We start from the raw sequence: 13590 nt of genomic DNA on the forward strand, positions 1-13590 counted from the left end.
CACTATAATTGGTCAGCCTGGGGTGCGTTAGATGTCCTACCAGATAACGTCATTAGCTATTCTCAGGAGAGGAGAGGAAAGGCAGGGTATGCCCCCTGGGACAATGACAACACTTGTTTCAAGTCGGGGAAGAGCCTGTGGCTCTTTTCCTGCGTTTGGAGGAAAGCGAACACACAATGTTCATTTCCTAAATACGGGATGTGCTGCGAGGCTGGTGTGTCATTTTCCACCATGTCACATCCTTCTGGATGGAGGCAGCAGGGGCCAGAACAGGAAATGGCAAATTCTCAGAATGAGACAAGGCTTTCCCAGTGCAGTCATTGGCTCTCTGGAACTATAAAGCGTGCTCATCCAGAAACAGCCTCAGATTTTTCTTTCCCGGAGATAGCCCGAAGTGCATGGTAAGTGGGGAGGCCAGAGGGATGCTGTCTGAAAAATAGCCATTGGACTTGTAATACTGGGGTTATATCCTTGGTCTGTTATATACTTTGAGTAACTTTGTCTCATTTTGCTCAGAGGTGTCTTTATCTGTAAATTTGTCAGTGGTGGGTGGAATTATGGAGGCATGCAAGTAAAGTGAAGACTTAGGAGTCAGGAGACCAAGATTCTAGACTGGGCTCTGAAGAATCAGCTGCATCTAGAATGTGTCTGTGTTTCGATTTCCTCATCTTCCAGTTGAGAATGATGATTTCTGCCCTGATATCTCACAGTAGTGAAATCTTCCATTTCTGTGGCTTCTGTGCCTCTTCCAAGAAGTTCCTGATAATAAGGAGTACAGTGGATATGAAGGGAGGGATTTTTGGCAACTAGGAAGGATGTACTTTTACCCAGGATGGACAGTTCTCTCTGTCAGTCATCTTCAATTGGCCTCAATTCAACTTGGTACAGGTAGCCCTCAGTGAGTTGTTAAAAAATTTTTGGCCACTTTTAAAATCGTTCCTCACTTTTAAAGGAAGCTTTCATAATAGAGGGACATAGTGGTGCTAATTTAATGTAATTTATTTTTAATTAAGCACACATCAAAGAATGAAATTTCTGAAGACCCGATGAGCTCTAATTAGAAGAAGTGGCGCAAACCACATCTTAGGCTTGATTCTAAGATAAGAGACAGGGAAAAAAAAACAAGCAGAAGAGTTGCTTCAGGCGAGCATCTAACTTAGAAAGATTAGTTTCCTTACACTTGATAGACGGTGTGATTTTTGAGTTTTTGGTGGCTTGTGTTTTTCACTCATCAGAGAGAAAAAGAAGAAAACAACCCTTTTGCAATAAGAGTATTGCAAAACTCTTAGGATCCCAGTCTTCATGTAAGGAAAGGGCCTTGTAAAGGGGTACAACGTAAGGCTTGCAAAGTGTCACCTTTCAGAGGAGAGGCCTCAATATTGCAGTGGACTTCTAATACCACCACTCCCTTATTTAGCAGATAAGAAAATCCATCCTTGGCGTACCCTGGGAGAAAAAGCGGACAAGAGCATTCTTCCTATTGGCTTACTCGGATTTAAGGTCCTGAGAACTGGAGGACTTGTCCCAGATTATAGAACGGGTCTTTCAGAACTTGACACATGACTCACTGGAAAATGACCCGTTTCCCCTTGGGTGGAAGCAGCTGTTGTGCTTGACTCCGGGCTAATCGCGTGTCGTGTCCCCGCAGGGCATGGAGGGGCCGGAGGCCCGGGAGCTGCAGGGCGCGGATGCGCTGCGCCGCTTCCAGGGCCTGTTGTTGGACCGCCGCGGCATGCTGCACGGGCAGCTGCTGCGCCTGCGCGAGGTGGCCCGGCGCCTCGAGCGCCTCCGCCGGCGTTCCCTGGCGGCCAACGTGGCGGGCAGCTCGCTGAGCGCGGCGGGCGCGGTCGCAGCCATCGTGGGACTCTCGCTCAGCCCCGTCACCCTGGGGGTCTCTCTGCTGGCGTCGGCCGTGGGGCTGGGGGTGGCCGCCGCCGGAGGGGCCGTCACCATCACGTCCGACCTCTCCCTGATCTTCTGCAACTCCCGGGAGTTGCGGCGGGTGCAGGAGATCGCGGCCACCTGCCAGGACCAGATGCGCGAGATCCTGAGCTGCCTCGACTTCTTCCTTCGCGGGCAGGGCCGCGGGGACCGCCAGCTGCTGCAGAGCGGGAGGAACGCCTCCATCGCGCTGTACAACTCGGTCTACTTCATCGTCTTCTTTGGCTCCCGCGGTTTCCTCATCCCCAGGCGGGCCGAGGGTGCCACCAGGATTAGCCAGGCCGTGCTGAAGGCCAAGATCCAGAAACTGGCCGAGAACCTGGAGTCCTGCACCGGGGCTCTGGACAAGCTCAGCGAGCAACTGGAGTCCAGAGTCCAGCTCTACACGAAGAGCAGCCGTGGCCACGACCTCAAGATCTCTGCTAACCAGTCCGCTGGGCTGTTTTTCTGAGAATATCTTTTCCCCCTAATGACCGAGGCCAGAAACCATCCCCATGGGATGCTCCAGATTTGTAGCTCCCTCAGGAAAACACCAAGTTGGGTTAGGAGCTGAATGCAAAGGATGAGAAAAACTGTTCAACAGTTTGAGAACAGTGGTTTGAGCCGAGGCTGGAGAGGGTTGCAGACATTGCTACCCTTTGGGTCTTCTCCAAGCCCCACTAGGCTTTGAAGTCCTCAAAAAACCTCTAAGAGGAGACACTAGCTTTAAAACCTCTCTGCCAGAGTTTCTGAGTACAAAGAAATCCAGAATCCAGAGCAAATCAGACCCTCTCGGAACTGTGTAGGAGGGTTCAGAACCCAAGAGAGGCACCTCCCGCTAACACGTGTCCCCTCCCCTCTCAGCATGCCCACTCATAGATGCAGCCTGCAGATGGAGTGGACCTTCCTGGGTGTCTTCATATCCAGACCTCCAAGGTACTCTGAGAGGGGAAACCAACTAAATGGTCACCTAAGTCCCACCCCCTTGCAGAAGAAACTGAGGCCAAGGAAGAGGAAATGACTAACAGCTTCGTTTACTGACATCATAGCGCAGAGAAGGGAGCGATGGCTTTTGAGTTAGTCCTGGGTTTACTGTCTAAGACTTGGCTTACTGGTCTGTAAAATGGATGCTAAAACCTCACCCTGTTGGGAGGTATTAATTGAGATAAAGTGCCAAGCACAGTGTCTGGGTCACAAAGTGTGGCCCCCTGGGCTGGCAGCGTCACCTGGGGACTTGCTAGAAAGGCAAATTCTTGGCCTCAACTCTAGACTTAAGGAGTCAGAAATTCTGGAGGTGGGGCGCAGCAACCTGTGTTGAAACAAGCTCTTGGGGTGATCTGATGCCGGATAAGGTTTGAAAACCGCTGCAAGGGATGTTGGTTTCTGATCCTCTGATGAGCTTTCACGAAGTCTATAGCCTCTCTGGGTTCCGTGGTCTTCAGAGTCATTCACAAAAGGTCAAGGACAGTGTCCCAGAGGTAAAAGAAAGAAGGTGCGTGGGGACGGCTGTGTCAATGCTTCCTGGGGCAATTTCCTGCCAGGTGAACTAAGGGATGTAACAGTATCAGCCCTTTAGAGGGCAGTGTTGCCCACTCGTTGTAAAAACTGGTACAGAAAGGAATGTGAATTTAATGGAAATTGACTTTTATTACCTTCTCTGAAAACCTCCAGACCATTTTTTAATTATTTATTTTAAGTTTCTTATTTAATTATTGTTTATTATTAACCTTTAATTTTATTTAACCACAACGTTAGGAAATAATAGGAATAGCAAGTTGCTGAATGGGAGACTACTGAGGTTCTTTTCGGGAGATGAAGCTGAGTTTGCCTTTCTAAGGTGGGCCATGAGCTGAAAATAGCATTGCTTTCCTTGAATAAGTCTCTCTCCTTCAGAGGGGAATTTTTTCCCCCAGTGTTTTAAATGAACCTTTTAAGTAAATGTGGGAAGTTCTGAATAGAGAGACCAGGAGCTGAATTTAAGCTTACAAATGGAGGCTTGACTTGTCAATATACAGATGATGCAAGCGTATCTATCCTGAAGGTACAAGACTTTGCCAGCAGATAACACTTGACCTGAAAAGCCTTCCCTATTTCGTTCAGGGGGGAAAAAAACCAATTAGAGGCATATGAAGGAAGCACTTGGAAGCCTGATGTCCTGTGAAGTTGGGTTTTATGGGCGATAGACAAATTAGCTTGTGTTATGATGGTGATGTGTTATATTTTCACTTTGGGAGCTGTAAGAAATCTGTAAACTGTCTCTTAGAAAATACTTCCAATTTCTTCAATTTCCATTCCTACAAATGTACTGTTGAAAAGTCTTTGGGACCACACGCACAATAAAACTTGGCTGTATTATTTAATTATCTAATATGCTTTAAATTTACCCAGTTGACCCCCATGCTTCCCAATGATGGCAGGGTGTCTGAGGAAGTGTAATTTCAGTGCTGGGGAGAGGGGTTGATGTTTCTATATTTTTATTTTTCCTATAAATGGCAATGGATCTGTATCCTGGTTTATTCTGAAGTTGGTACCAGTTGTGTTTTTTTAAACCGGTGTCATTTCCTAGATTGCCTTGCACAGATGCTAGCATTTTAGATGACCAGAATGTACTTCACAGGGTTGTGTTATGTTATAAAGGTACAATCACTGCCTAACCTCATCTTTTATTAATGCTTAAGTTTAAATTATATTCTTCCAGTGCCTGAGCCGTTCCCCAGAAATAAACTGGGCATTTTTGGAAGCCCCAGCCTCAGCGGCAGCAACAGCAACCATTTCATATTATTAGGGTATTTTGCATGTATCGAAGTCTTAAACTCTTGAAGTTATAATTTCAGTGACCCACTGTACATCTAAGGCAGGGTGTCTACTTTGGAACAATACTTTGCACGTTATAGGAGCTCAGTAAATGCATTTGAATAATTTAATGAACTGCTTAACCATATTAAGAGGAATCTGTTGATAATGAAAGAGCATCTATCCTCTTATGTGTCTATTATAAAGATGGAAGCCTCTACCAGGATTTAAGTCAAGTTCAGTTAAATGGATCCTAGAGACAAGCATTTTCTTTATTTCTTTTGTGGGAATGTGAATAAGGCTTTTCCTTAAGGCCTTCATTCTATAAAACAGATTGAAATGGTATGTTGTAAAGGGAAGAAGAGAAAGGGGTATTTAGATTACAAGTGTACTTCAGAAAAATACCCGAGTTCGAAAAATAAATATGTTCATATTGAAGGTTTAAGTGCTTCTGTTGGTTTCTGGGGTTTACAATCCTGTGGATTGTTTTCTTTCACAATAAAGGAGATTCATTTGGTTCTGCATTTCAAGGGTTCAATAAAGCTACATTCTACTCTATTAAAAAGATAATCCTTAGCAGACATTTCTGATTCTAATCACTTTGATGCATTTGTCCTCAGGCGCCTGTTATTTCCAATGTGGTAAATGTCAAAGTCAAAAGTATTTACTGGGAGAAAAAAGAGAGAGAAGAGTGGTGTAGAAGGCACTGTAGATCAGATATGTCAAACAATTTGTCAACTTGATATATTTCTCACTCAAAGCCTTGGCGTGAAAAGAAAGTAGAAGGAATGGAGATGTTGAGAGAAAGACATCGTGCAGAGATAAATGGGGATACCATTAAATGCAGCAAAGTTTGAATTCCACATTTTTTTTCCCATTGTAGCAAAATCAGTCCTTCCCTTTATTGAAATAAATTGCCCAGTCCTCAAACATCTTCTTCTTCTTCTTTTTTTTTTTGGCCGTGCTATGCTGGCTTGTGAGATCTTATTTCCCCAACCAGCGATCAAACCTGGGCCCGGCAGTGAAAGCACCGAGTCCTAACCCCTGGACCGCCAGGGAATTCCCAACTTCTTTTTTTTTTTTTTTTCGGTACGCGGGCCTCTCACTGCCGTGGCCTCTCCCGTTGCGGAGCACAGGCTCCAGACGCGCAGGCTCAGTGGCCATGGCTCACGGGCCCAGCCGCTCTGCCGCATGTGCGATCCTCCCGGACCGGGGCACGAACCCGCGTCCTCTGCATCGGCAGGCGGACTCTCAACCACTGCGCCACCAGGGAAGCCCTAGATCAATTTTTAAAGAGTTATCAACTCATGTATAGGAATTCTCTTATTATCTAGAAATCAGACTTCCAGCAGTTTCAAACCTTTGAACATAATTATAACCTGAGAAGTAATTGAAAAGAATCCCAGAATCAGCCAAATTAGGCTTCACAAAACCCAAACGCTAGAGAGAGGCAGAGAGGGAAGGCAAAACTTTCCCAGGAGTCTCCACGGGACTTCACCTGGCAAGTCACTGATCTTAACCGTGCAAAGCAAGCTGGGAAATGTAGTACTTTTAGCTAAGAACTAGCTGTTCCCCAAACACCTAGGATTCTGTTTGTAAGGACAAAAAGTAGGATGGACATTGGGTCGAGGGGCCAGCAGTCCAAACAAAGAGCCTACAGTGGTTGCTGCAGTGAGTTGAGAACTTCTGCTGAAGGTAACCTGGAGGTAATCTCGTTATCTGAGTCCCAGCCTGAGTCCGCATCTTGGAAACATCCCTGGATGTTGCACTGTTAATGACTGTGCAACCGAAAAAAGAAAAAAAAAGGCTGTGCTGGCAGGATCCTGGCTGTTTGCGAAGGCCAGCCACAAGCTGGGACCATATCTTTGGTAAAGCATATGGTATTCCTGTCATAAGAAGTAACCTTTTAGTTAATTGCAATAAATCTCTCCTTGTTGAGTTGACAGGAGTTTGGAAAATTGTTACTTTTTGCTCCTGGCAAACTCATAAGAGGAAAGTAAACCCTGCTGTGGTCTGGACTAGGACAAAGAGTGAGCCCTAAGATCTGGAAATAATCCCTTAGCAACCAGAGAGCTGTTAGAAGAGGGGAAATTGTGCTGTTGAAACGAGACCCCTAAGGGGCAGGAATGAACCTTAGGGACCCTCAGCATCCCCCAGTTCTGATTGGCCTTAGCACTGGGTTGTGGAGAGAAGCCCCTCCAACGTGGTCTTGCCTGTACAGATAAAGCTCGTCCATACGAAGCTACGCCTGCAGAGAATGACGTTTAATCCCATTCTGTGTTTCCAGTGTAACCCCAGGGATGGGAGTGCTGGCAGGTCTGCAACCTGATTTGCCCCAGAACTTTAGCAATGAGTCATGGCCAAGGCCTCTGACTCTCAAGAGCACAGGGCAGCCACAGCAGGACTTGTTCCAGCATTTGTGCGCATCCAGTTGCTAAATTAATAAAACAGTTGTAATTGGGAGAAGCTTTTTGTGTAAAGGGAGTTGGGGAAGGGCAGTGATATCTAAAATCTTTCTTTTAGGCTCCAAATTTTTTGTGCCATTTTCCCTGGTTGACATGGGGACATTTATTAAAACTGATCTTGTTATTCAAACTGCACTGAACTTATTTACAAAACAGAAACAGACTTACAGATATCAAAAACAAACTTATGGTTACCAAAGGGGAAACGTGGGTGGTGGGGGAGGGATGAATCAGGAGATTGGCATGAACACACACACACTATACATATAAGATAGATAACCAACGAGGACCTATTTTGTAGCACAGGGAACTCTACTCAATATTCTGGGATAACCTATATGAGAAAAGAATCTAAAAAAGAATGAATATATGTATATGTATAACTGAATCACTATGCTGTACACTTGAAACTAACACAACATTGTAAATCAACTATCCTCCAATAAAATTAAAATTTAAAAAACTGCACCGTCGGGGCTTCCCTGGTGGCGCAGTGGTTGAGAGTCCGCCTGCTGATGCGGGGGACACGGGGTCGTGCCCCGGTCCGCAAGGATCCCACATGCCACGGAGCGGCTGGGCCCATGAGCCATGGCCTCTGGGTCTGCGCTTCCGGAGCCTGTGCTCCGCAACGGCAGAGGCCACAACAGTACCGCAAACAAACAAACAAACAAAAAACTGCACTGTCAAAATTTCATTACAGAACAATACTTTTCTAAATGCTTAAATAAAATGACATTTAGATAATAAAGTTAGAAAATAAATGTGGATATTTAAAGATGATAATGGTAGTTAACATTTATGGAAAACTTACTAGGTATTGTTCTAAGTACAATTTGACATGTGTTGTCACACTTACAAACATCTTATGAGGTAGACACTGTAATTACCGCATATTGTTAGATAAAGAAGGTAAAGAACTGAAAGGTTGTACAGCTAGCAAGAGCTGCCCCAGGATTTGAATCCTGGTAGCCTGACTCCAGAGTTATGCCCTTAGTTCTTCTGAGACCAAGTATATTCCTAATGTAAAATAATGGCCCACAAGAGTGACAACATTAATAACAAGGCTGACAGATTCATTCATCCAGAAAACATTTACTGAGTACTCACCTTGCATCACCTACTGTCATTTGTGAGCAGTGCAGACAGGGTTCTAGATCTTATGGCCCCAACAATCTAGTCATTCAGGTAGGGTATACTCTGATACCAGTAGGTTAATTGATAAGAAATTAGAATGCAGTTTTGCAAATGGCTAGGATGTGCAAACAGCAATATAGGGGCAATTTGAGAAAGATGAAACTTCAGTTTGGATTGTAAAAACTTGTGCATAGGTATTTTGTAATGCTGCCCCAGACGTCCCAGACATGGCAACATTCTTGTGAACAAAACACGTGAAACGGAAGGATGTGATTAATAAGAGAGTTTTGCTAGCTGTTGATGTATTGGGATGAAGGTATGGAAAAAGCCCACACAGACATGAATAAAGGAATTACTGGTTCAACAGGCCTTTCCAGATCTTGCATAAAAACCTCTGGAAATGAAACTACTTGGGGTCATTCCATCGAAACTACCACTGAACCTGCTTGTCAGTTTTCTTCCTGTTAGGGGTGTGTATTCAATTTCAGTATGGTAGCTATGAACTAAATCTGCTGGACACTTGTGGGTGAGTAGACAGGTGTGAATAGGAATAAGACTCTAATAATCATAAAATTATTCAAAATAATAATGCTTTGTCTCTGGATGATTTGTTTTTAACATTGCTCCCTGAGCTTTTGCATGGCAAACACTATTAATTGTTGGACTTTCTTTCTTTTTTTTTTTTTAACCATCAACAAGTTATTAATTTTCAAGACCTCAAGGAAAGCATTTCTGTTGATTTCTCTGTTACTCAAAGGACCTTTCTTTGATGTTTGAGCACCTCTGGCAATTCACACTCTACCATCATCTAATTATCACTGGAGGGAATTCCCTGGCAGTCCCGTGGTTAGGACTCCACTGCCTGGTGGCGCAATGGTTGGGGGTCCGCCTGCTGATGCAGGGGACGCGGGTTCGTGCCCTGGTCCGCGAAGATCCCACATGCCGCGGAGCGGCTGGGCCCGTGAGCCATGGCCGCTGAGCCTGCGCGTCCGGAGCCTGTGCTCCGCAACGGGAGAGGCCACAGCAGTGAGAGGCCCTCGTACCGCAAAAAAAAAAAAAAAAAAAAAGGCAACATCGGTATCCCAGCTGCCTACCTTGAAATCTCATTCTTATCTCCCAGTCTTTCCCTCCCTTATTTCTCTGATATACCTTTGCCAAGGTGTATCCTTCCCCTTAAATGTCTCTCTAGTGCTTTCTGATCCATTCCACTGCTACCCTAACCCATGTAGGCTTTTACCTCCTAACGCTTCCAACAACCTTCAAACTGGTTTTCCCGATTCCAGGTTCTTTCTGCTCAAATTCATGCTATACTCCAATCCTTGATTCATTGACATAAATCATGGATTTCCTCATATTACAATCTAATGGAGCATCACCTTACCTAAAACTTGACTCTGAATTTGAATACACACCCCAGAGAGGGTTCCTGCGACGTTTGTTATATTTTAACCGTGGATTATGATGGGTGATGCTGAGAAGGGCTAAGACAGACTTAATCCTGTGGAGTTCTTTTCATTTCATTTATTTATTTATTTATTTAGGTTGCTCCAGGTCTTAGTTGTGGCATGCGGACTTCTTAGTTGCAGCGTGTGAACTCTTAGTTGGGGCATGCACGTGGGATCTAGTTCCCCGACAAGGGATCGAACCCGGGCCCCCCGCATTGGGAGTGCAGAGTCTTACCCCCGGACCACCAGGGAAGTCCCAATCCCGTGGTTTTAATGGAAAAAACAATAAAGTACTTTATGGACTTTGCAAAAAGGGCCGAGTCTGGAAGAACAGGTCCAAGCGGGGAGGAGCCTTAGGAGGGGGATGAAGGTGGAAAGCAGAGGGCAAGCAGCTGGGATAGGCAGGGTTGGGCCATCCCTAGGGGAATATCCTCCATGAAGCTGCAGGTATCCTGGTTTTGAGTGACCTGGAGGGAAGAATCAGACCACCACATACCAACAAAACAAACTGTTTGCAGGACCTTCGATGGTGAGAAACAGGAGCAGAGAGGAAAGGTGGTTGAAATTGATGTCTCACCTCCACAGGCTCTTAAACCTGTGCAGTTGGCATAAAAAGAAAATGCACGCCCAGTTCTAGGTCAGCACTATTTTGTAGCTGAATCATAAATCTATGGAGATGACAATGAACTTCCTGACCTCTGAAATCTTTCCTCCCCAGAGAGGCCTCCTTTTAAAGGCGTGTTATCCAAAGAAGGGAAGACTTCAGAGTGACCTGGGGTTCCATGTCCCTCCTCTCCAATGTGACCAGTTCTGTAAGCTCTGTCTTGAAGTTGCTAATTCACATTCACCTCTCAGAACAGGAGAGGGGGACACCGGTGTGCAGGAGCTGCTAAGTGAGGTTTTTCCTTTGTGTACCACCCTCAGAGTGGACCTTGTCTCCGTACCACTGCCTTACTCACAAGGAAAGCTGTCGGGCTTCTGTCCTCACCAGGAATGACCAATCTTGGCTCAGGGTAATAACCTGTCTCCAAAGCTCGGTTTAGTTCACGACGTCTTTTACACACAAGGATATGGCCTTTCCACATCACAATGGCTGCTTCATCTCTCCTTCCTCAACCCCTCCCATATACACTACACACCTGCAGACACTCGGCTAATCATTCATTCCACTAAATAGTTATTGAGTGCCTACTATTCGCTTGGCCTATTTCTAGGCACTGAGCATAGTATAGTGAACAGAAACAGTCAAATGTCTTGACTGTCATGGACTTTGATTCTAGTGATGACAGGGAGCACAGACATAAAGAAATAAACGTCTGGTTTGCAAGATGGTGTGTATTCGTTTGCGATTGCTGCTGTAACAAGTTATTGCAAACTTAGTGGCTTAAAATAACACAAACTAATTTTCTTACAGACAGAAGTCTGATGTGGGTCTCACTGAGCTAACATAAGGTAGTTGACAGGGCTATGATCCTATCGGGAGGATCTCAGGGAGGATCTGTTTTCTTGCCTTTTCCACCTTCTACAGGCTGCTGCTTTCCTCAGCTTATGACCCTCTTCCACCCTCTTCAAAGCCTGCAATGATGATTGAGTGCTTCCCCACTGTGCCACTCTGAACTTCTGCCTTTTCTTCCACTTTCAGGGCCCTTTGATTACATTGGGGCCACCTGGACAATCCAAGATTATCTCCCAATTTTAAGGTCAGGTGATTAGTGACCTTTATTCCATCTGTAACCTAATTCCCCTTTGCCATGTAACATAAAATGTTCACAGATTCTAGGGATTGGGATGTGTGCATCTTTGGGGTCATTATTCTGCTTACCATTGGCGATAAGTGCCATGAAGAAAAACAAAACAGGGAGAGAGAGAGAGAGAGTATGGGGAGGGGGTGGTTTGCAAGACCTTGATGACAAGGTGACACTTGAGTGAAGACCTGAAGTTGGTGGGGGAGAGAGCCAAGAGGGTACCTGAGGACAGAGAATGCCAGGTGAAGGGAGCAGAAAGGACAAAGAGGCTGAGGCAGACGCATGCCTGATGTGTTTAAGGAACAGTGAGGGTGGAGTAGGGGAGGGGAAGTGCAGTGACGGAATGAGTTCGGAGGGATGTCGGCTGGAACATGTAGGGCTTTACGGACAGTTGTAAGGACTTTGACTTTGACTCTGAGATGGGAAATCTTTGGAAAGTTTTGAGCAGAGTAGTGATCTGATCAGACTTACGTTTTAAAAAGATGCCTTTGCTGCTATGTTGAGAATTTGCAGTTGAGGGAGTGTGAGTAGTGGCAAGCGAACTAGTTAGGAGGTTGGTTAGCAGACTAGATAGGAGGCAAGTGGACTAGTTAGGAGGCAAGCAGACTAGTTAGGAGGCTATTACAGTAATCCAGGTGAGAGCTGTTGGTGGCTGGGAGTGGAGAAAAGTAGTCAGATTCCAGATATATGATGAAGGTGGACCAACAGGACTTGTTGACGGATTGGATGTGGGAGCGGGGAGAGAGAGAGGAGTTTGGGCCTGAGCCATTTAGAAGGGTGATGCTGCTATTACCTACCATGGAGAGGACAGGGAGATGCGAGTCATGGAATCAGGAGTTCAGTTTTAGGCACGTCAAGTTTGAGCTACCTGATGTATCCAGGAGGAAAGATGATGAGACAGTTGAATATATGAGTCTGCAGTTCAAGGAAGGAGGTAGGGGGAGCTATAAACTTGAGGATTCTTAGCAAACAGGAGGCATTTCAAGCCATGAGAGTGGATGTGACCACTATGGGAATAAGTGGAACTACAGAATACGGAGACTAGGTTTGAGCCCCAGCTGGTCCTCTACCGTTGAGTGAGGAGCCAGTGGAGATGAAGGGGGCTAACTGGGAAGACTGAGAAGGAGTAGCCGGCAAAGCAGGAGACAAATCAGGTGTCTCTGGTATCTTGGAAGCCAAGTGGAAAGGGTTTTTCACGGAGGACAGCGCCAAATGCTGCTGAAGGGTCAAGTCAAATGAAGGATGAGAATTGGCCATTGGGCTTAGCAGCATGGAGGTCACTCCTGACCTGCCAAGTGGGAAAACAGAGGCGAAAGTGGTTTTGAGGGACAAGAATTGGAGGCAGCACAGGTGGACCTCTCTCTTGAAGAGTTTTGCTGTCAAGAGGAACAGAGAAGTGGGCCTTAGTTGGAGGGGGATGTGGGGTCATGAGAAATGCTTTTCAAGATGAGGAGAAATAATAGCACGTGTGTATGCTATGGGGATGATCCAGTGGAGAGGGAAGAGCTGATAGTCCGGGAGGGAAAAGGGAGACTTGAGAGGAACGTCCTGGAAGGAGTAAGCGGGGGTGGGATTCAGCCCCAGAGCACGGGTGGAGGCGTGGCCTTCGTTTGGTAGGAGCATTGAAAGCACACCCGGGACTTCCCTGGCGGTCCAGCGGTTAAGACTCCGAGCTTCCTCTGCAGGGTGCCTGGGTTCTGATACCTGGTTGGGGAACTAAGACACTAAGATCCCGCATGCCAAAAAAAAAAAAAAAGCACATCCTCTGAATGAGAGGGAAGGTGGGCAGGTGATTAGATGGGTGTGGGAACTTGTAGTGGAAAAGTTGAGATTTTCTTCATTTTCCCTTGAAATAGGAAGTGAGGTCATGGGATGAGAGTGACAATGGGAGAGGAACACGGGATGGTTGACAGGTCATTTAGGAGAGGATGCGCTGAGGAAATGCACTAAGCTTGCCAGGAAGCATGAAGGGCCACTTACAGAGGGACAGTGTGGTGAATGTGTTTTAATGATGTATCGTCGGGGAAGCATAGTTCTTTTCCTTCAGAAGGTTGGCTAGTTAGGGTTCTTAGATTCAAAGAGCAGAAG

At 45.9% G+C, this 13590-nt stretch overlaps 1 protein-coding gene across 1 annotated transcript; it reads left to right on the plus strand.

The window, feature by feature from the left end:
• The first annotated feature begins 186 nt into the window (after window positions 1-186).
• APOLD1 (apolipoprotein L domain containing 1) lies at window positions 187-11193 on the plus strand. Its single transcript, XM_089920331.1, has one exon. It carries the CDS (start codon window positions 1652-1654, stop codon window positions 2390-2392), a length of 741 nt encoding a protein of 246 aa, XP_089776457.1. The 5' UTR covers window positions 187-1651; the 3' UTR covers window positions 2393-11193.
• Window positions 11194-13590: the final 2397 nt, after the last annotated feature.

This window comes from Delphinapterus leucas, chromosome 11, assembly GCF_059928025.1.
Source record: "Delphinapterus leucas isolate spDelLeu-1000000601 "Yukka" chromosome 11, BTC_Dleu_Yukka2, whole genome shotgun sequence".
Classification (NCBI taxonomy): domain Eukaryota; kingdom Metazoa; phylum Chordata; class Mammalia; order Artiodactyla; family Monodontidae; genus Delphinapterus; species Delphinapterus leucas.

What these genes read in the sequence shown, in the direction of transcription:
- APOLD1 (XM_089920331.1), top strand. Translation starts at nt 1,652, where the DNA reads ATGGAGGGGCCGGAGGCCCGGGAGCTGCAGGGCGCGGATGCGCTGCGC.